The sequence below is a fragment of the Marmota flaviventris genome, chromosome 9 (assembly GCF_047511675.1).
Source record: "Marmota flaviventris isolate mMarFla1 chromosome 9, mMarFla1.hap1, whole genome shotgun sequence".
In the NCBI taxonomy this organism is placed as follows: Eukaryota; Metazoa; Chordata; class Mammalia; order Rodentia; family Sciuridae; genus Marmota; species Marmota flaviventris.
The window spans coordinates 72,088,052-72,109,597 of record NC_092506.1 but is presented as its reverse complement, the minus strand read 5'-3'; the positions used below and the strand labels follow the sequence as shown (position 1 = coordinate 72,109,597).

The 21,546-nt window shown below is 37.4% G+C and overlaps 1 protein-coding gene across 2 annotated transcripts in view; it reads left to right on the top strand.

Annotated features, from left to right (window-relative positions):
* Nucleotides 1-21,546, top strand: part of Dlg2 (discs large MAGUK scaffold protein 2) — a 2,015,095-nt gene that overhangs the window by 988,636 nt on the left and 1,004,913 nt on the right. The window contains exon 6 of one of the 2 annotated variants that reach the window (XM_071616557.1): nt 13,673-13,834. In XM_071616557.1, coding sequence (XP_071472658.1) covers nt 13,673-13,834 — 162 coding nt within the window. The remainder of the gene's footprint in view (nt 1-13,672; nt 13,835-21,546) is intronic. The other variant, XM_027942606.2, reaches the window with a different exon arrangement.

Here is a 21,546-nt window from a genome sequence, read left to right as displayed (position 1 = left end):
TAATATACCCAGGTAAAACCATTATTGAATAGACACCAAGATGAATATGAAAATAAAGCACAAAACTAGAAATGTAACCATGAGATAAATGAACCATAATATGTTTAAGGAAGTTGCTCATGGGTTTTACAGTTAAATTTTGTGTGAATAGGAAACATATAGTGGATCTTATCAGCCTTGCCAAGTCTATTGGTATATGAAAGTTCAAGATGTGCAACAGTCTAATCATTCAGGTCCTATTTTCATGGGTAATAAATTTTGAATTTCAGATTTGGAATTGAATATTTCTCCCCAGCTATCCATTCCTCAAATTTCCCCAAAACTTGCAAATTAGAAGTAGTTTTCAAGTTTATCTACATTGTAGCATGTCAAGAGTCCACAGCAAATTTTAACTTTAGTCTGACACAACTGTGGAAGTAACTTTGTACCAAATAATTGTGTAAGACTCTGTACCAAATGAGTTGGAGGGCACAAATATGTGAAGCTTCCTTCAAGTATCTTAGCATATCAAGAAGGGATTTTATGCTCTATCATCCCTTTTCAGTGACTTTCAACCTGTTGTTCCTTTGACAATATCCTTTCTGTCTCTTATGTTTGAGGCCTTTTCATTCTTTAAAAGTAATCTGAGGCATTTTATTCTCCAGGAGACTACCCCTTATACTTCTAAATCTAGGTTAAGTACATATCCAAAAGAACATGTGCATACTATGTTTTAATATGGTATTTCATTTATTCTAAGATGCATGTCTTATAGTTACTATCTCTGAAATCAGAGGTGTCCTAACAGTGACATTTTAGATTGGTAGCATTCATCAGTCTCATCTACTGAAAAGGGAGCTCAGTGAGAGCTGGGTCTGTGCCATCATCTCTCTAAATATGTGTGTCCATTACAGCCTTAGTGAATCATTGTAAATGACCAGTGAATAGAGAGTTGTTTGGAAAAAAAAAATCCGTGAAGGGCAATTTCCTTGTCAGAGCAGAAAAAAAAAATGAAAACAAACTCCATTTTGCATGTGGAGAATGTTACATATGAGCAAAACTTCCAAGAACAAGATATTTCACACCTGAAATTTGGGGTATATCACTTAAGACAGAAGAAGAATGAGGGAGATGAGAAAGATCCAAGATTTCAGAAAAGAGCCACTTAGCTGGAATTAATGAAGTGTAAAGGCATGAAAAGGTGCAGTAAGAGAGAGGACTTTAACAAGAGACTGAAAGTGGCATCAACACCGCACCAGAAAGTGTCCATGTCATGTCCTGTAGTAATAGCAAACTTCTGAAGGATTTGGATATGGTCAAATATATATTTTAAAAAGTTCTGTTTGGGGATATTTGTTGAATGGATTAGTTGGTATAGAGAATGCAAGCCAGAAAGCCAGTTACTGACTGTCTACTACTCACTTAACATTTATTTAGTATCTATTTAATATCTGACACAGGTTATTAAAGCAATAAACTCAATCCTTTCACTCTATAAAGGCAAATAATAAAATAAACAGACAAAAACAATAGAATGAAAAACTGCTGTGGATGTTTGTCATCTTAACTGAGCCCTGGAGGTGAAGAGATGCAAAAGGCATCTGGGAGGTAAAAAGTGCAAAGTACTAGAGGTGATTTATTATACTAATCTGAATTGAAAATAATTTGAAATTTTGGAACTGTAGGTTTTGGGGGTGGGGTGGATAAAGATGGGAGAGGTAGAGAAGATAAGATTGGTATGCTGGGGCATGGACAGACAAGAAATGTGATTAGAAGGGGAAGTAGGAGGTAAATGAAAATATTTTGGACATAAGAAACAAGGGCCTGATAGGGAGATAAGCAATGGAAATGAGAAGAAAAAAAAAAGCAAGAATCCTTGTTGAAATAGAATCCATTATGTTGTATTAGATTAATTTAGGCCACACCTTCTGCTTTAAGTCTTGACTCTTAGTATATTAACTCACCCAGTGTGCAAGAAATGTCCTCAGACAACCCTGGCTGTAGCATCTCTGAGTTCATCAAGGGATTCTCAGCAAATCATTTGGCCTCCACTCGGATACAAAGAGTCATATTCTGCCAACTTAGTTGGATGGACCCCACTCTGGAAGACACCAGAGGGGAAATACATGGAAGGATCCTCTTCAACTGTGCAGCAGCATATTTGGTTGACAGGAAAATGGCAGTATTATTAATCAGGTCATTTCTATTTATACTTGTTCCTAATTGCATTCAGTGGTCCAACAAAAAATCAGAAGGAGGCTTGCAGACCTGAGCTTTATAAATCAAAGGGCCAAAGTATGTGCCATGCTCAGAAGAAATGTCTGAGTCAGAAAATGAGAAATATATGATTCCGGAGAGGTGACATACTGTGAGAGTTAATGGTAGGGATAGAGATAGTGAGGCATGAACCTCAGTTTATTTACTGGCTTGTGAACAAGGTAATTTTTCTATTTTGAAGGGGAAATGAAAGAAATAAAATATCTATTTTGTGAGTTTCTTATAAGGACTAAATAAATGAATTTTTTAGGCATTAATACCTATGCAGGTCATATCATTGAACTAATCTGAAAGATGACCCTGTCAGTTCTTAGCAGGATACCAGGACCAGAAAATTAAACAAGTGTAAGGATTTTCTTGATTTGTAGCCAACACCTTAAGGAAAAAAAAATAGCTTTCTTTTTTTTTTTAATTGCTTATTAACTTGTGTATTCAAACATCTGAAATAATTATAAAAATACCATTTTTCAGAGAGCATTTTATTATATAATTTCATCTTTGGGCAATTTTAAAAACCACCATAACCATGGGTTACAAACAACTTTACTTCAGGAAATATTAATGGTGTCTGACTGCCAAAGAATCCTATTTGATTGGAACCCATTGCTAATGAGGCCACACCTTCTGCTTTAATTCTCCATCCAGCCCATTTTCCAGTGTCCTTGAAAGCAGCTCATCTTGTGCTTTGGAACAAAGACCGTAGGGCAAGAACAGAGGATGGATCAAGCCCATTTGTACCATCAACAGAGACAATCCACAGTGTGTCCACTTGGACCACCTGGTATCTTCCCTGGAAGGGACTGTTCATGCTTGCTGCTGGGTAAAGGAAGCATGTTATGGAAAAAGGGAACTCTAGACAAAGAGCTATATACCTCATGCAACCAGAATTTAAGCTCTGATGGTCATACGTCTTTTTCGTTTTTTTGTTTACTAGCATTTGAAGTTAGTGATTAGGATGAATATGCTCAATAATAATTTTGTTGAATGAATGAATCATGGTGCTTCCTGTTAGGAAGAAGTTTGTCTCTGTAGTATCCAGAGGAAGCCTATGCCAGCAGGCTGCCCAGGAAAACCCAGGGCAGGCACATAGCCAACAGAAAGAGTCCAGAAGGCATTCTGAGTTTGGGTGGATAAGTGGTCTCATGCTGAGGAATAAGATATGAATGAAAGGGTTTGGAAGTTACTAAGCCAGTTTCAACACATATTCTGAAGTCCAGAGCCTCAAAAGGGCCAGAACGTAGTATCAGTGAGCAGTGAAGGTCAGTTCTTTCAGCACTGGTGTCTGAAACTGCTTTCTCACAGCCAGGTGGACAGAATTGATAACCATAGGTGCATGAGGCCAAGAGCTTTGGTCTGGATAGATGCATACATTAAATATATATAGTGTACAGAGTAGGGTGTCCTCACATATGGAAAAGAAATGGCCTCCACTGAATGTTAGAGCAGTGGATCAAGGCCTTAGCAGCTCAATCTGCCTCCTTCTGAGAATGTGCTGTTTAGCAGTGATGCCATGATACTTTTGATAGCATGGTGACAAACAGCTTCCTGTAATAGTGGTAAGGCTGAGTGAAGTATGTGCATGTGTTGGGGGTGGAGGCGGGGGTAGGGGCGACTCTTCTTAAAAAACTGTTCTTGGAAAGGTGTTTATTTGACACTGACAGAGAAATAGGAAAAGATTTAGATTTCCTAAGTGTCCACTAGGAGTCAGGCCCTGTGCCAAAATGTTTGTGTAGTATCTCATCAATTTCCCATAGCAACACTGTCATGTATTATTATTAGCCTGATTTTTAAAATAAGGAGTCTGTGTCACAGATAGCTTCCATACTTGCCTGAAGTAAAACTGCTTTTAGTGGCAGGAACAAAATTTAAACCCAGGAAACCAAGGTGTGGGGATTTTTATCACTTGACTAAGCAGTTTGCTGACATGAACATTTCCTCTTTTCTGGGCACCAGGCATGCTGAGCCAAATAGGCATCTAGCCTTCAGTAGTGAGTGGCTCTCACAGATGCTGCAGCCTTGGCACAGCTGGGGGAGGGGAGGTTGAGTCAGACAGTGGTGCTCCAGGATCTCACTGTCCTCAATTGAATCCAATGGCAGTTAACCCTGGAGAATTGCTCAGACAGTATTTGAAGTTGGTTCAAATGGACACAACTAATTGTTGGGTTCGTTCTCCAATCCCTGCTTTGATTCCTTAGACCCCCCCCCATAGCAATTTGACTTCAAGTCTGGTCCCCACCAGTAAATTCATTCCTAGCTGCTCCCAATTCTTCTTAGCTGGCAACCACCTCTCTTGCATCCTTCATCTAGCTCTCAAAGTTAACTCAACTGAACTTGGATGAACCTTTCCAAGGGCTGGAGAATTTTCCATTACCACAAAGCTTAAGGCACTCTGGACCTTCTCCATTTCAACAAATGCTTGATCATGTCTTAGGCATTCTGCTTGGTTAATTATTTCCGTCCCTCTACGTAATACATATAGCTGAAAAAATGAAATTAACAGCCACCTAGAAATAAATGCTGTCAAAACACATCAGTGTGTCTCCCGCTAGACTCTTTCTTTGCCTTGCATGTACTTTAGTGTGTTTTATTGTGCTTGTCTGAGATTGGTGCACTCATTGTGTGTTACCTGCTGGTGTGGGGTTTAGAGAGTCTAGGGAAAAATGTGAGGGGTGCCTCCTTTGTATGTTGTGCTTCCTTTGTTGATCCAAATCAATGCTAGCAGAGGATGGGAAAAGTAGGAATTTGCTTAGCTCCTTTCTTGTATATTACCACTTTTCCTTTTTTCAACTCTTGCTCTAAGAAGCATCAGCTGATATTCCTTCTCAGGAGCCTCTTAGTTGAACTGTGGGTAAAATGTGAACGATTTTCCCCACTAGAGGCAAGCTCCAGAAATAACCCCACCTCATAAACTGTGCTATGGAAGTGAATCAATTTTTCATTTTATTACTGAAAATCTTACAGGGTACCATTCAATAATCAGATCTCCTGTAGAATCCATACAGGTTCCTTGAGTATGTGCTACTTCTTGGTGAATACTCACATGAGTGTCACTCCTGAGAGCACAGAAAAAAGACGCTTAGTTAGACCTGGGTGTGCAGGGAAAACATCTGGGAAGAAATCACATGTGACCAGTTGTAAAGATGGATCAATAGCCAGATCAAAAATGGTTATGAGTCATATTAGAGGTATAGAAGACATAAAGAGTAAGGGTAGGGAGGAGCTGTGTCATTTTCATTTAGTGTTGTATTTACAGCACTTTAATATGGTGCTTGCCACATAATAGGTGCTGAATAAATTCTAGTTGCATTGAGTCCAGGAGAGCTGTCAGATTAGAACAGGAAGTCAGTGTGATGAATTAGTAAGTGAATTCTGGTTGTAGGCTTTGAAGAAATTGTAAACAAAAAACAATGTTTTCTTTAATTGGTTGCTTTTTAAGATATCTAAAATTGTTTATAATCAAATAAACCATCTAATATTCCAGTAAAAAGATCATAGTTGAGATTTGACTGCCTACTAGATCACAGACAATCTGCTGAATGCCTTTTATGAATTCTTACTTGTCCTTCTTAAAACTTCCTTGAGATGAGTACCCTTGAATTTTTATGGTGAGGATACCAAGTCTCAGAGTTGAGCAATAGGCTGGCAATTGATCCATGCAGTCTCTCCAGAACGTGCCCTCTTAGCCACTACCTTAAAACTGAGATTTTAGAAAGTTATGCTAGTTCAATGACCTAAGGAGTATAAAGATGAAAGACATTTAGAGGCTGTAAATACTCATTCATATTTTTCTCGATTCTGCTTACAGAATTAGCCATCTGAAACATTTACTTTTGGAAACCATATTATTATTATTATTATTATTATTATTATTATTATTTTTTATGAAAAGCCAGCAAAGTGCAAAAGTCTTGAGACTTCAAGAAAGGAGAATATTAACCTTTTGTTAAGCATCTATTATATGCCAGGAATACAGTGTCTCATTCAATTCTCATCCTATTCCAAGGTAGATAACTTTATTCCTGGTTTGTAACTCCAGTAAACAAAAGCTCCAAGCTATACAGCAACTTGAAAAATGTCTCCCAGCTAGCAAATGGTATAATGAAAATTTGAACTCAAATGTTCTTATTTTTCTGAAGCCAGAATTCAGGCATGTTCCATTATATTGGGCTGCATCCTGCAGTTAGAGAACTGTGTTGGTTTGAAACACAGCTTTGCCATTTAGCATTTTGGAGACTCTCATACTGTTTTCTTATTTGGAAATCAGAGTGACAATGCCTTCTTTATGCAATTCTTGCACAAAGAATTGCTTGGGACAATGTTTCTGAAAATGCTATATAAATTGTAAGAAAACAACATTGAATATGTGAGGTCTTATACAAATTCATTTGACAATGCCAAACCCATTATTTTCCCAGATCAAAGGTCTGTGGTTCCATTCTGATTTGCTCAGAGAGCCTGAGCTCTGTTTAATTCTGCAATTACCTCTCCTAGGGAAGCCTGGCCTCCCCACAGCTGGCCTTTCTGAGTTTTAGGGAAGAAACTGTACCTCCCACCAGGCTTACTTTCCAGCATCTTCAGTGCACAGATGGAGGGCAGCACTGAGTTAGAGTAAGTTCTCTCTTGATTATTTAAATCATCAGTTCTTTAAAAAGAATCTTAAGATCCATTAAATATTCATGGAAGCATCCTTCCTGGCAGCTTCTCCATTGTAGGTAATTACAGAGGGTTTAAAATATCTGACGTTGCTTGGAAGCACACAAAGCTCTGTCAGCTGCAAGCAGACAGCTGATTTGTAATTTAATTAACATCCTGGCTTGTCCTGTTCTTTGTGGCAAAAAGCAGGAAAGTATTTCCTTTCATTTGTGAATTTTGTTTGAAAAAATTCAAATGAAACACCTGGAAGAGCTTTTCATCTCTCCATCAGTCCTGATCCTTATATCCTGCTCCAAATCTGGAAAAACAATTCCACTTTCAAGTGTTCTTTGGGCCAGCTGTATGGATGATTGTGGGTCACTTTTTAAAAGGGCAATTTCACTTGGGGAAGATGTGTGTGTAATCAGCAAGCTTTGACCCAGTTTTATTAAGTCTTTGAGTAATACATAGATTTTGAAATGGATTTGGCTAGACTACTTATTTATTCAACAAACGTTGATGGAAGCCCTACTTAGGAGGCATTAGAGGCCAGCAGTAAACCAAGCAGGTAGGTTTTCCATTCCCAAGGAGTCCTCCTTGAGGAAGGGACAGTGAAAATGATCCACTCTGTCTTGCATTTCCTTCCCCCATTTTCCTTCTACCTAACCTCACTTCCACACAATTATTAACAGATAACCATTCTGGGGGAAGAAAAGAGAATCCTGCTCCAGCCAAAATTTCACTCATAGGATGTATTTTAAAGTAATGAATATAAATGCTGATCTGTCCACTGTATTCAACATTCCTTTAACTTCTCATTTCATCTTTTTCCTTTTTGTAACCCATGCTGTCCCTCTTGCCAGGGAGACAGTGAGTTGGACAGAGGATGCAGAAGGTGCATAAAGGAGATGGGACACAGATGACAGACAAGCCAAGGCTCCTAAAAGATTGCTCCTTTTTAGTTGAGACCTCCTTCCACTTAGTTGAGAACGATGCGGTAAGCAGACAGAGGGAGCTAGAGAGCTGACTGTCTACCTACTGCACAGATCTCAACTAAGTGGAATTCCTAAAAATAAACCTCAAGATGTCTAAACAAAATATATTCCTCAACATAAGAAAGTGACTGGCAGGGTCTGGAAGGGAATACTCAATTGAGAAACTTTTGAGATGAAGGGAAAACCCTTAATTTTGCACCTACTTGATTTTTTGAGACTGCTTCTTTCCCTCCTTGGTTTTCTCTTTTCTGAGCTTTATTCACAGATTTCTTAGGGCACATCACTTCCTTTGCAAACATGTTATTTTTTCTTTCTTTTTTAAAAACAGTTTTCATACTTTTCTGAAATATGTTCTTTCATCCTCAGTGCCTTTTCTTTTTGAGATAGTGAGACAGGAGCCTGCTAAGTTGCTTAGGGCCTCATAATTGCTGAGGCTGGGTTTGAGCTTGTGATCCTCCTGCCTCAGCCTCCTGAGCCACTGGGATTACAGGCATGTACCGCTGCACCCAGCTCAAAGCATATTTTTAAAACCAAGAAGTTTTCTTCCAGTAGAAGCATTAAGTCAGTCAATCTGGTCTATTGGACACAAACTATGTAGTATTGTGGCTTGTTCACTGTGCAGAAGGCAAAGTACCTTAGATTATATAGAGGAAGATAAGGCTTTACCCACAGAACCCTATTTGCAAATATAGTTAACAGAGGTAGCAGAACTAACATAGTATTTCCTAAATGTCAGGCTTTGTGTAAGAAAGTATAATCATTTCTTAATTTTGTATCTGCTTCATAATGTTACAAGTCTTAAATAGAATGATTTGTTTAACATAGCAAAGTGTTCATGGATAATATCCGCTAATTGTTAGGTATTATAATTTACTGACTATTCCTGAGTTCTCTGCAGCTTTTGATTTGTGTTCTCTCTCCCTGTATGTCTCTCTATTTCTCTCTTTCTCCCTCTCCCTCCCTTCCTCCCTCCCTCTCCCTTTCCCTCTCCCACCCCCTTTTTTCTATTTCTGTCTCTGCCCCTGTTTCCTCTCATCATTTTCTTTCCTTTCTCTTTCGCTTCTCTTCTCACTCATCAGTACAGTGCCAACTCTTGCTGCAAGGGGAACATGGAGTGCTTTTTATACAGCAACAGAGTTAAGATCAGATTTTCCTTATGAGTCCTTGAAAGATTTCCACTTCTGCATCCATTATGTGTTGTGCCAGCATATAACCACCTTCCATACAGTGTCAGAGAATCTCTGTTGATGGATCAGAGATGTGTAGTATCTTGTGTTTGAATTCTGGGCAAATTAGTATGACTCTGACTCATATAGGCATCAGCAGATGTATTGTGCATAGTCTGGTTAGACATTTTAGCAATTGTCCATTCATGGGGGAGCTTGTGGTAGGAAAAGAATATGAGTTAGGCGCATTGGTGCATGTCTGTAATTCCAGCAGCTTGGGAGGCTGAGGCAGGAGGATCGCAAGTTCAAAGCCAGCCTCAGGAAAAGCGAGGCTCTAAGCAACTCAGTCAGACCCTGTCTCTAAATAAAACCCCAAATAGGGCTGGTGATGTGGCTCAGTAGATGAGTGCCCCTGAGTTCAATCCCCAGTATTCCGCACCCCCCCGCCCCCCGCAAAAAAAAAAAAAAGAAAGAATATTAGTACAGTTGCATGAAGTTTCTTCTTGGTGGGCTCTTTGATCTCGTTGTTCAGAATATTAAGATTAATTCCATTAAACTTGCATTTATTAGTCTCTTACTTTGCCTCAGTTGTCATGTAGGCCCCGGGGACTCAGAGATACATATGGCTCCATATGTGCCCTGAGGCATTCAGGAGCTAATGGGAGAGACAGGCATATGCACAGGTCATAACAACATTTAACTGTTATTCCCTGACAGAAATCTATCCAGAACACTGTAGGAGCATACCAGAAGGACACATTTTCCATCTTAACCTCCAGAGAATACTTCTGAGGAGGTAACATTGATCTGATATCTAGAACCTGAAAAAGGTTTGCCTTTTGGAGTCCCGAGTTGGGGAGAGGGTTAAGCAGAAGAGGACAGAATTCCAGAATTTAGAGACAAAATATACCAAGACAGGGAGACGCAATAAAAGCCCTTCACCTGCTTTATGCATCACTCCCAGTACTGCTGGAAGAGGAATTATCTGTTTACAAAGGTTCTTTCACTGAAGAGTCCCTCACCAAACAGATGAGAGGAATTCCTTTAAAGATCTCTTCTTTGTAGCCAATGCAGAAACCTTCAAAGGTGCCCAGATTGACATTAGCACATCCTAGTATGAGAGGTGACGCAGGTTTCCCTCAACATTAGACTGATACTTGAATCAGTCTCTGACCTCTGATCTCCCTCATTAGCTGATTTTTAAGACTTCTTAAAAGTGCTAAATTTTGGTGAGCAGACAATAGCATCTGCTACAATTCATTTCAAGATAAAGGTAACTTCCAAAGATCTTTGAGTCCTATCCAGCTTAGAAGACTAAGTGCTATACCTCTAGAGTCAGACAAACATATCTTTGAAACCTGGTTAACGACTCAGCAGGTAGGTAGCCTTGTGGCGGGGAGGGGGTCTATCAGAGCCTCAGATAGAATAACACCTGTCTCTCAGATATGATGATATATAAAAAGCATTTAGTATGCCCTATGGCACATTAATTAGGACAAATATTATTATTTTTTAATATTGAAGTAGCATTAGGATTAGTATTTCTATTAATACAAGCATCATCATTACCATAATTGTTAATATTAGTTTTAACATTACAAATTAAAACTTCAATTCAACCAAAGAAAGTCAAGTTTTGAATCTTAGCCCAGAAATTCTACTGTACCATACAGGATGATTATTTTGGGTGATTCTGTTTGAGTTAAAGATGGTACTTCCTCATTAGTTTTTCTCATCTCTTGTCATCTGTGCAGAAAACTGAAAGAAAACAAAATAAATAGGAGGGGGAATATCTGGCTATCACTGGCAGAGTATCATTTAGGTTTAAGGTCTCATGGATGGCTCCCTATTGTGTATAGAGAATGAAGTCTGCCTTTGGCCTTTTTCCTAACATGCTCTAATGCATATCCGGAACTTTATCCAATGAGACCTAAAATAGGTGTCTGACTTATGGAGGCAGTTCCCAGGGGGAAATGCCTAAGGAAGTTAGAAAGGCAACAGAGCTCTTCAGGAGTATAGGTTCACATGCAGACTAGCTTTAGGCTAATTAGTCTAGATAGTCAAGAGGCTGGTGCTGGCCCACCTGGGAGCTGATGTGAGCCTAAATGTGCAGGTGTTGGTGGTGGGTGGTAGTGGGGTTTGTAGTAGGTAAAGAGGGAAGAGACTCAAGAATTATTTAGGATTGGGCTGGGGATGTGGCTCTAGCGGTAGCGTGCTCGCCCGGGTTCGATCCTCAGCACCGCATACAAACAAAGATGTTGTGTCCGCTGAAAACTAAAAAATAAATATTAAAAAATTTCTCTCTCTTTCTCTCTCTCTCTCTCTCTCTCTCTCTCTCTCTCTTTTAAAAAAAGAATTATTTAGGATATAAATCAGGCAGACTTAGTTACTTGTTAAATTGATTCCTGGTAGGGTGTGAAAGAAAAGAGAGAATCAAATTGACTCCTGCTTTTCTGGCTCAGGTGACTGCATGGATAGTAGTGCCTTCATGAGGGAAAATTGAAAAAGGGGGCAGATGTGGAGGTAGACATGCTGTAAGTGAGAGAAACTAAAATGGGTATCTGTAGCATATTATTTTCACTCCCAGTGAAAGTCTAGCTGATCAAGAATAAATGTAAAGCATTGATCCTTGTTACTGAATTTAAAATTAAAATATCCGATTACCTTCCCAAATTGTTTATATGGTTAAAAAGAAGGATATTTCAGTTCACAAAATGTTCCTCATTTTATTGGAATATCTCAGTGACCTTTTTTGTACCAAGCTGCCAATTCAGTTATCAGACTTGGGCTTCATCTCCTTTTGGAGGTAGACAAGGGACTAGTGATAATAGAAAGAAAATTCAGGTTATCCATTCAGATAGGGTCCCAGCTCTGATGTCTAGTTAGGTGAACTTGGAAAAGTCCCTTAATTTCTCTGTCAGTTTTGTTGTAGGTGAAAGGGAACATCATAACTAAGCATGGTTGCAATGGAAGAAGTATGTGAGTGTCCTTTGCAAACTGCAAAGAACATGACAGGTTAAGTTGTACTTTGTGTTTTGGAACTAAGGCTATCACATGAAGATTCCCTGGAAAACAAAAATACTGATGACCAGTTTCTGATTAAAAGGGGACAGAATACAAACCCTGAAGTTGTTATCATTAAAGTCAGATTATGAGTCACACTGAAAGCTGATGTCCAAGAAGCATGTTTTTCATCTCAGAAATAAGTGAAAAACGTATGCTTGATTTTGTAAGAAGATGTGTTATTTTTGATAACCTCATGTGATAAATAACTGCTGATGATAACCATGATGGTGCACTGAGAAAAGAGATAGACAGTGTGGTTAAGCCTGATGGTGTTACAATGCTTGGATCCCTGTTCCTAATACCCCTGTGTCATGCAAGGCAAAGCAAACAAACACATTATTAACAAGAACGGGGGTCAGATGTAGAACATTGCTTTATTCTTTCCCAGGTAGGTCAGTAGCCTTGAAACAAAAGGACTCTAAAGTCACAGGTCCAAGGGGATAGGGGAAAGAAGCAGGAAAGGCAGGTAGATGGCTTGGAGAACCAAATCTACTTGGAAAACTCAAATTATGGTCTATTTTTTTTTTTTTTTGAGAACACTTTTACTGTTATAGGCATGTCAAAGGAAGACAGTTAAGAAAAGAGGTAAAGGGAGCCAGGTATGGTGGTACCTGACTGTAATCCCAGCGGTTTGAGAGGCTGAGGCAAAAGGATGGAGAGTTCAAAGCCAGCCTCAGCAACTTAGCAAGACCCTAAGGAACTTAGCAAGACAGTGAGACCCTGTCTCAAGGGAAAAAAAAAAAAAAAAAAAAGGCTGGGGATGTGGCTCAGTGGTTAAGCACCACTGGGTTCAATTCCCTGGTACCACAAAAACAAAAATAAAAATGTTAAAGGGAACAAGAGAGAAGGAAAGATTCTCTCTCTTTCAGTAATCATCTGATGATTAGGAGCAGGATGTTTGCTTATAATTTTTAAGCACTTTCAAAGCTAGTTTCATTCCTAGAAGTTGTGATCACTTGTCCTAGAATCTGCCTAACCCCAAGCAATACTACTTCATAGAGGATGAAGTAAATGAAGGATAGTTTAGTTTGTCTTCCCTTTCAAGCTAATACAAATAAAGGGGGGGGGGGCAGACCTTTTTCCTCATTTCTAAGGGAACTTGAATCTTTCACAAATTCCAATACAATATTAAACTTTCTGAATGGGATATATCAGGATTCCATTGCCTGCCTTGGTACTTTTTCTTCTCCATACATCATCTAAAATTTTTAGCACATAATTAGCTACTCTGGTCATTGGGAAGGATCCCCCTCCCCTACTGATGTGTATTTTCTCTTGTCGAAGTCCGTCATTTATTGTCACATATCTGTAGCTCACAAATGGAGTATATTGTCAGGCAAAAATAAATCATCACATTTGTTTATGTTGATGGTTAATTTAGCTTTGTTTACACTTGAGCTGGTTTATGATGACCATCAAGAGTCTGCAGTAAAACGTTCTTGGTAAAATCAACCATAGGCACAGAGTGTCCCACTAACACAGAATTTGAAGTCCAGACTGAATTCTTTGTAAATACTTATACATTGTTTTCTTTCTTCCTTTTTTTTTCTCTCCTAGAAGTATCGATATCAAGATGAGGATGCTCCACATGATCATTCCTTGCCTCGGCTAACTCATGAAGTAAGAGGTCCAGAACTTGTGCATGTATCAGAAAAGAACCTGTCCCAAATAGAAAATGTCCATGGATACGTTTTACAGTCACACATTTCTCCCCTGAAGGTAAGTTATGTTGCTCTTCAGATTATTTTATAGCTGGTTTTGATGGTCAGTCTTTATTGTTAAGGAGACGTTTGCTGGCCTCATAAAATGAGGGTCTTTTAAAACATAGTAGTGATCACTGATTACTGAAGGGTCTTTCTGAGATTTAGAAGCTAACCTGATATTTCTGGGACATATTTTTATTACAGTTGTTTGAATGTCTTCAAAATACTCAGTTGCTGAGAGTGGGCTAAGGAAAGAGCCAAGGGTGACAAATTGAGAGGAAAAAATAAATCATCTACATATTTTTAAAAATAAAACAAGAATACACCATGATTTATCTCAAATGCTTTACCTCATCAGCATTCCTGATCTCAGGCAAAACAAAGAAAGTAAATATGTCATGATCACACCTAGTGATTACCTTACTCTTCAAACTAAAAACAAAGATATGTGAATTGGCTCATCAACACCTCTATTTTTTACCAAAGGAAATTGTTTACCATATTTCTTTCTATTTGGTGTCATACTTTTCCCAACACTGTCTACCTTTTTATTTTAATTATAAACAATATCTTGATGAATGGTATTTGGATAAGAAGAGGACATTAGAATTAGAATTTTGTGTTCCTTAGCTGTCTTTTTCTTTATAGGGTACTGGATTTTGTGCTTTGGATAAAAAGCTTATAAATGCAAATTAAAATTTAGAAAGAAAAATAGAATTAATGCTGTAATTTAAGAGACTTGAAATGATGTGGGAGGAAAAAAACAACCTGTCAATTAACCCCTTAGTTATTGCTCAAGAAAAATTTTCTTTACTAGCCAGAACATTCATTTTTATCAGCACTTTCACGTAGCTCTGCAACAATAAAAAAAAAAATAGAGTCACAAAAGTGGCTCTAATGCTTTCTGGGTCCTTGTTATATCTGCCAAGATATCAAAGAAAGGTTGAATTGTATTTAGTGTAATTCTAGGCTTTGGTACATTTTAATAACTCTGATATCCCAAACATCTCTTCAAATAAACAAGCTGCAATTATCACCAATAAATTAAAATATTGGGCCAATTGTCAAATTTTATTAAATAATATGTAAATTTTTATTTCATATATTCATTTGATAATGTATAAAAATATATAAATATTGTGCTTCTGGGATTCATTATGCATCTTTCTAGGATTTTTCTGAAAATCATTGAAAGACTAAGTATGTTTAACTTGGAGGACAAAAGATTAAGGGTTGAGGGTCAGGGGAGTTACCTTTCTACCTCAAGAGCTCTCATGTGGAAAACATGACATTGATATCATATAGAGGGCAGAAGCAGATTCACTGTGCAAAACTCACAGGAATGTATATTTGGGATCATCACAAAAGCACAGCTCCTGACAGAGCTACCAAAGCAGGTGTAGACTATTTCACATAGACTTCTTTTTGTTCCTGGAAATCTTCTGGGCCTGGATGATGACCAGACAGTGGTTTTGTGGAAAGACTTTACCAGAAGGGTGAACAAAACCATCTCCAAGCTTCTGTCTAAATCTATGAATCCATAATTCTGCTCTGTGTTCAGATCAAACTTCCCTTCTTTAGGGACCCTTTAATCTTTGCAAACAAATGCTGACCTCTGTTCTGTGTGCTGACCCCTGTAAGTTGAGGAAGGACAGAGCTGGAAGACTGGATTGAGAGCACTTGTCTTTCAGTTTTATTTTTTCTAATTGGTTCAGAGACTCCTTATAAGAACCTCCCTCAAGCCTCCCTTCCTTTCCTTCTTTTCAACTTTTTCTCCTTTTCAACTTTTCCTCCTTAATCAGCTCTAGAGCATAGTTCCTAAAGGACTTTAGACCGGGTAGAATAATCAAGACTCATCTAAAGCTAACCCGGTTACCATAAAATAAAAACATACACATGATCAATAGTTATCCGAACATCCAGCAAGTTTGGATGATTATGTCATTCCTTATGACAAACAATACCTCATTTTAAAAATGTATTTTAGTGTTGGGGAGAAAATTTGCTTTTTATGAAGATCAGATCTCAGTTTTATTAAAGAATTTTTCTTTCTTTCTTTTTCTTTTCTTTTTTTTATTCCTTGCCTTTCAGGAATCTCAGAATTTGGTGTCTTAAACTTCAGTATTTTTTCTTAGCTTGGGGTCTCTGTTATATTTATTTCCCTTCTAACTTATTTTTACTCCCTTCTTTTTGAAAGTTTTATTGGTTTTATGGGTTTATTATAGTAGTATTTTTATTGGAGAATCTTATGTCCATTTTAAAAAGTAACCACCTATGAATAATAAACTCCTGATATGAAACAAAGAGGTTGATTTCTGGAAATACCACTTCAGTGCCATGGCCCCTGAGGTAATTTGAAGAGGAAAGAAAGGTGGATTCATCCAGGCCTTCTGCATTTAGGCTTTGAAATTCCTATTTGGCGTTGAGGACTTTTTCCTCATGACTTTCTATGTGGTATTATTTATATTAAACAAGATATGCTTTTACATTGTGCTAGTGAAGATGCTTTGTGTACCTTTCCTTTATCCTTAATGGTGATGGGAATAAATGTATACAATTTTTTTCCAGATAAAGAATTGAACCCTGTTTTGTTTGGTAGACCAAATTCTGTGATATAAATTCTCCCATTATGTCTGATTTAAGTTACAACTTAAAGCTACTATTTCTATATTTGGAAAGAGAGGAACATGAGGTTCTTACCAGCTGGTATGAGCAAGCTCTAGCTAGCACTGCACTGTCAGGTTCAAGCATATGCATTTTTATAACTATAGAACAGATTTTCTAATCAGCTTGTTAAGATGTTATCATATTATCACAATTCAAGTGTTTGGAAAACTTGCCATAATTAAAACCTGATTTGTTATTTTTCCACAAAGAAAGCCTCTTAGAATCAGGAGAATGCTAAGAAGGTACATATTCTCAATTAGACCTGTCATATTTTGAACCTCTTTGCCTCCTTTGATCTGCCTAGTGTTCTTAGGTAAGCACTAAAAGACAGAAGAGAGAGGTGGCAAATCACACAATCAGATAATGCCCCTAGAATCCTTCTGAGAAGAAAATGGGGCTCTCTATTGCTAATTAGGAATTTACATGTGGCATTCCTAAACTGAGTGTGGGATTACTGGATAAGAGTTTAAATGTTGCATTGAGTAGGTTCTGAATCATTAGCTCAGTAATCTCCTTGTTGCAGGTTTGTTATCCTTTCTTCCATCATTGAATATCATTTAAGGCCTCAGTTCTAAGATTTATCTGTCCTTGGTGCGCTCTGGATGATTGTGTGATAAATGCACTTGCTTAGCCTGCTTTCATTAGAGCTCCTGGGCCAGTGTGAAGTATGGAGTCAGAAGGAGAAATGCAATTTAGGAGTGAATACAAGGGAATTTGTTTTCCTTGCCACAAGATGGGGATGCTCTCACTTCAGATGCTACCTAGAATCTTCCACAAAAGAAACTGGCCTATAATAAAGCATGAGAATCTTTTTTCTTTTCTTTCTTTTTTTTTCCAGTTTAGATGTGTTCAGTAAATATTGAGTGCCTGGTATGTGCACTAGGTGATGAGGAGACAAAGAAGAGTAAAAAAATGGATTTAAATATCTATATTACTCTCTTAGGGAATTTGTATTAAAATTATTTGTTACTTGATCTTACTTTACAATAGATCTTACTTTGCAACAGCTTAAATACTGTAGGACTCCAGGCACCTGGAAGTATATCTTATACAGAGTATTTGAGGGGTAGGGGGAGACTCAAGTGTGCTTGAGGATGACAATATAGAGAACTTGTAGGCAGAAGGATAACAAAGTATACTTTTACTATTTTTTTTTTTTTTTTTGCTGGAGTTCCCATGGTTTCACCATAGGAGAATATGTATTAGCTAAGAGAGTGGTAGATCCTGCACAGAGCTTTTGCTATTAACTCTTGCACAAGTCCACTTGCTTAAGACATCCTATGGCACATGGACTTAGTAACTCTTACTTAGTATTTTAAAATATGTTCTTATTCTAATACCCAAGGGGTACCAGGGATTGAACTCAGGGGCACTTAACCACTGAGCCACATCCTCATTCCTATTTTGTATTTCATTTAGAGACAGAGTCTCACTGAGTTGCTTCACCATGCCTCATAATTGCTGGGGCTGACTTTAAACTTGCAATCCTCCTGTCTGAGCCTCCTGAGCCACTGGGATTATAGGCATGTGCCACTGCGCCCATCTTGTCATAACTACTTTTTGTTGAACTAGATCGTCTGCTTTCCTCTGCACATGCCATTTGTTTTGCTCTTATAAATGTATACATTCCCATGAACTGGGCTACATCTTACTTTGTTTCATTTTCCTTCTTACTCCCTCATTGGTATCTGCCGTGAAACTAGACTAGCATTTCTTTAAGTAGGATTCGTGGACAAGAATGGGATCAAAATTGGAACTGTTGCTCTCCATGTATGTATAATATGTCAAAATACACCCTACTATTATGTCATAAAAAAAAGTAGGCTTGGTGGGATTTTTGCATTATAAAGAAAATAAAAGGATGGATGTTTAAACACATTAGGGGAGTTAATCCATTAATTAAGGATTTCTCAGTGCCTTTAATATAGTAATATGCAGTTCCTCTACTTGTCATTAATATGAGCTTGCTAAAATTGTAACTTCTATAATCTTCGGTTTCTTCATTTGTAAAATAACCTCATCTACTCCTATGCTTTTGTGAAATTTAAGTGAAAAAATTTACACAAACTCTTAGCTCAGAGCTTCACACATAAGAAATGCACAGAGATGGAAGATCTCATTATAGGTATTCATGTTTTCTTGTTAGGAGTATGTATTTATCTTATTTCAATATTTTATACTGGAAGCTTTGGAACCATTTTGAAAAAAAAATTTCTATTGATCCCCTTTCATTGGGCATAAATGTCTTGAGTTTTCACCTTTTTCTTTGTGTACACAGTTACCATCCTAACCAGGTTTTTATTATTTCCAGGCAGAATGTAGTGTGATTATTGTTAAAAGAAAAAAAAAAAAAAAGCATGAGCTTTGGAGCCAAATATGTGTTTGAATTCTGACATGATACTCTCTGTCTGGAGAACCTTGGGAAAATCATCTAGCGTTTCTGAGACATAGTTAAATATCAACAAAATCTCTTATGTGCATTCACCTATTTATTTATTTGTTCAATAAAACTTTTTGACCTTTTAGTGTATGCTGCGTTCTGTTATCCCTGGAGGGGATAGCAAAAAGAAACGTGTCTTGAGATTGCTCACATCCTATGATTTGATTCACAAGTTTGGAGATAATATGTATATAAAATGTCCCATTTATGTGCAATAAAGAAAGCAGCAAGCTGAACACAGTGGTGCATGCCTGTAATCCCAGCTGCTTCAGTGACTGAGGTGGGAGAATTGTGAGTTTGAGGCCAGCCTGGGCAATGTAGTTAGATAGCCCTATCTTAAGAAGGGCAGGGAGTAGAGGGGAAGGAAAATAAAAGAAAGCATCAAAGAAGAGGTAGATTGTCCTAAGACTGAGAAAAAATTTGTTTAATTTTCTCTATGGCTACATTAGTGGGTATTGTTAGAGAAAAAAAATTATAATTTTCTTTTTTTTTTTTTTTTTTTTTTTAACTTGAAGGCAGTAGGGGTTAAGAGAGAAAGATTAAGTTTGCCCTAGACTTTAGCAGCTGTGTAATGATAAGAGAGAGTTCTGGAAATTGAATGTAGTTAAGTAGGGTAGAGGGATAAAAATTAAGTATTAAGGTAATGGGTGTGGGGTGATCCCAAAGCATGTCATAATGCAAGAGAGATGGGTGGGAACAGCTGATGAAGGATCTCAGGAAGAGATTGGGTTTTATTTTATAAGTAATGAGGGATAATGACAAAATTTAAAATAGAGAATGACATAGCCCAATTTGCAAATTAGACAACCATTCATGTTATGTGGCAGAGTGGAAGAAAAACTAGAAGAGGTTGGTATCACTCACAATCAAGAACATCACATGAAATCCAAGAAATGGACAAGCCCTGAGACAAAGCAGAGGTATTTGGGGGTGAAGGGAAGGGTAGATTAGAAAGCTTATTCAGGAAAAGGTATCATTATGACTTTGAGACTTACTAAGCATAGAAGGTAAAGGAGAAAGAGAAATGATGTTAAGTGACAAAATCTTTATTTGACCAATTGGGTAGGGAAAATATCATGCAAGGAAATCAAGAAGGCCTGCAGAAGAGTATATTTTAGAGTGAAAAGTGTTGGGGAGATTCTCAGTTTAGGTTTGAATAATTGAGTTCAAGGTATCATATTATGCTCAGGTGAAATGTACAACAATTTGATTTGAAGATCTGAGGATTGAGACGGATCTGACATAAAAATGAAAGCTTGGGGGTCTTCAGTGTAGAAGAAGTCGCAAATATGGATGGGACTGTTCAAGAAAGGGGAGGAAATACTGAGAGCTGGAACAGGGACCACTCCTACCACATAAAGGCTTTGTAGACAAAGAGAGACAAATGGGGAGATGAGATCAGAAAACAGTGAGAAACTTGGCATAGTGTTTAGCTTTTAGAATTAAGGTGCCTGTGTTTATTTTTATTTTTTTAACAGAGTTTTTATACTGATGATAAAAGGGTATCATGTCTTATACAAGAATATGTAGCTCTTCTGCAATGCCAAAGATCATGTTGGCCAAACAGTAGATTTTTTTTTTAATTGCTTATTACCTGATAGATGATTTTTAACAGAAGAAAAGAAAAATCTAAGAGCTACATGTGACTACAATTGTCCTGCAGTCCTGATCAGGTGAAGAAAAAAAGCATTTATTTATTTTTTTCTTTCTAGATGGAGAGTTTTTCTAATATTACTAACTAGAATTATAAATTCTTGTTTTAGAATATGAGTAATCTTTAAAAATATAAAATGCTTCTACTTCTATCTTTTGCCACTAGATGGTGGAAGTTGCTGAGCTGATGATTCTGCAAGGATTTGCTCTTTGGAAAGATACTGCAATTTGTGTGGTTAAATTCAGAAGCTCTTAGTGAATAAAGACATAGGAAGAGTTTGGCAAAGATTTGCATACTCATGAATAATGCATTTTGCTCCACCCCAGTTTTTGGTGAGAGGAAATGGTTGAGTGAAATATAACTTTGAAAGATATACTGTATTGAGGCCCAAGAATTCCTGATTAGAATTCTTTGCAAATGAAACGTTTCTTGCTTTAATTATCTTTAATTGGAAAGAGTGCCAACAACATAACCCAATTAATTCAGGCTATTTAGGCCAGGCATTGGAAAAAGAAGAAGAAAAAAAACAATAATCATAAGACCTACCATACCTTCCACATAACCTTCCACAGTTCAAGATTCTTTATGGAACTAAGCCCACCAAGGACTAATGGGTTCCCCCCATGACTTTTGAAAGATGAGATTTGTGGAATAACATTCAAATCTTCGGCTTCTCTCATGCATATAATAATAATCACAACAACAATAATTATTTTTTCTAAGAAATATTAATAAATAATATAAGAAATATTAATAAAGGTATAACTTTTAAAAATTTGCAGTGTTTATAACAATCCTGAATAAACATCCTTAATAATTATTTATAGTTGCAGATGTTTCTGAAGGATTAACTGAATTACAGACAGATCTCACTGCTACCAAGGTCTCTGTTATGATTAGAAATAAAGAACTGAAGTTCACAGAGGCTGCCTATCAATAAAAGGCACTTATTGTTACTATTAATGAT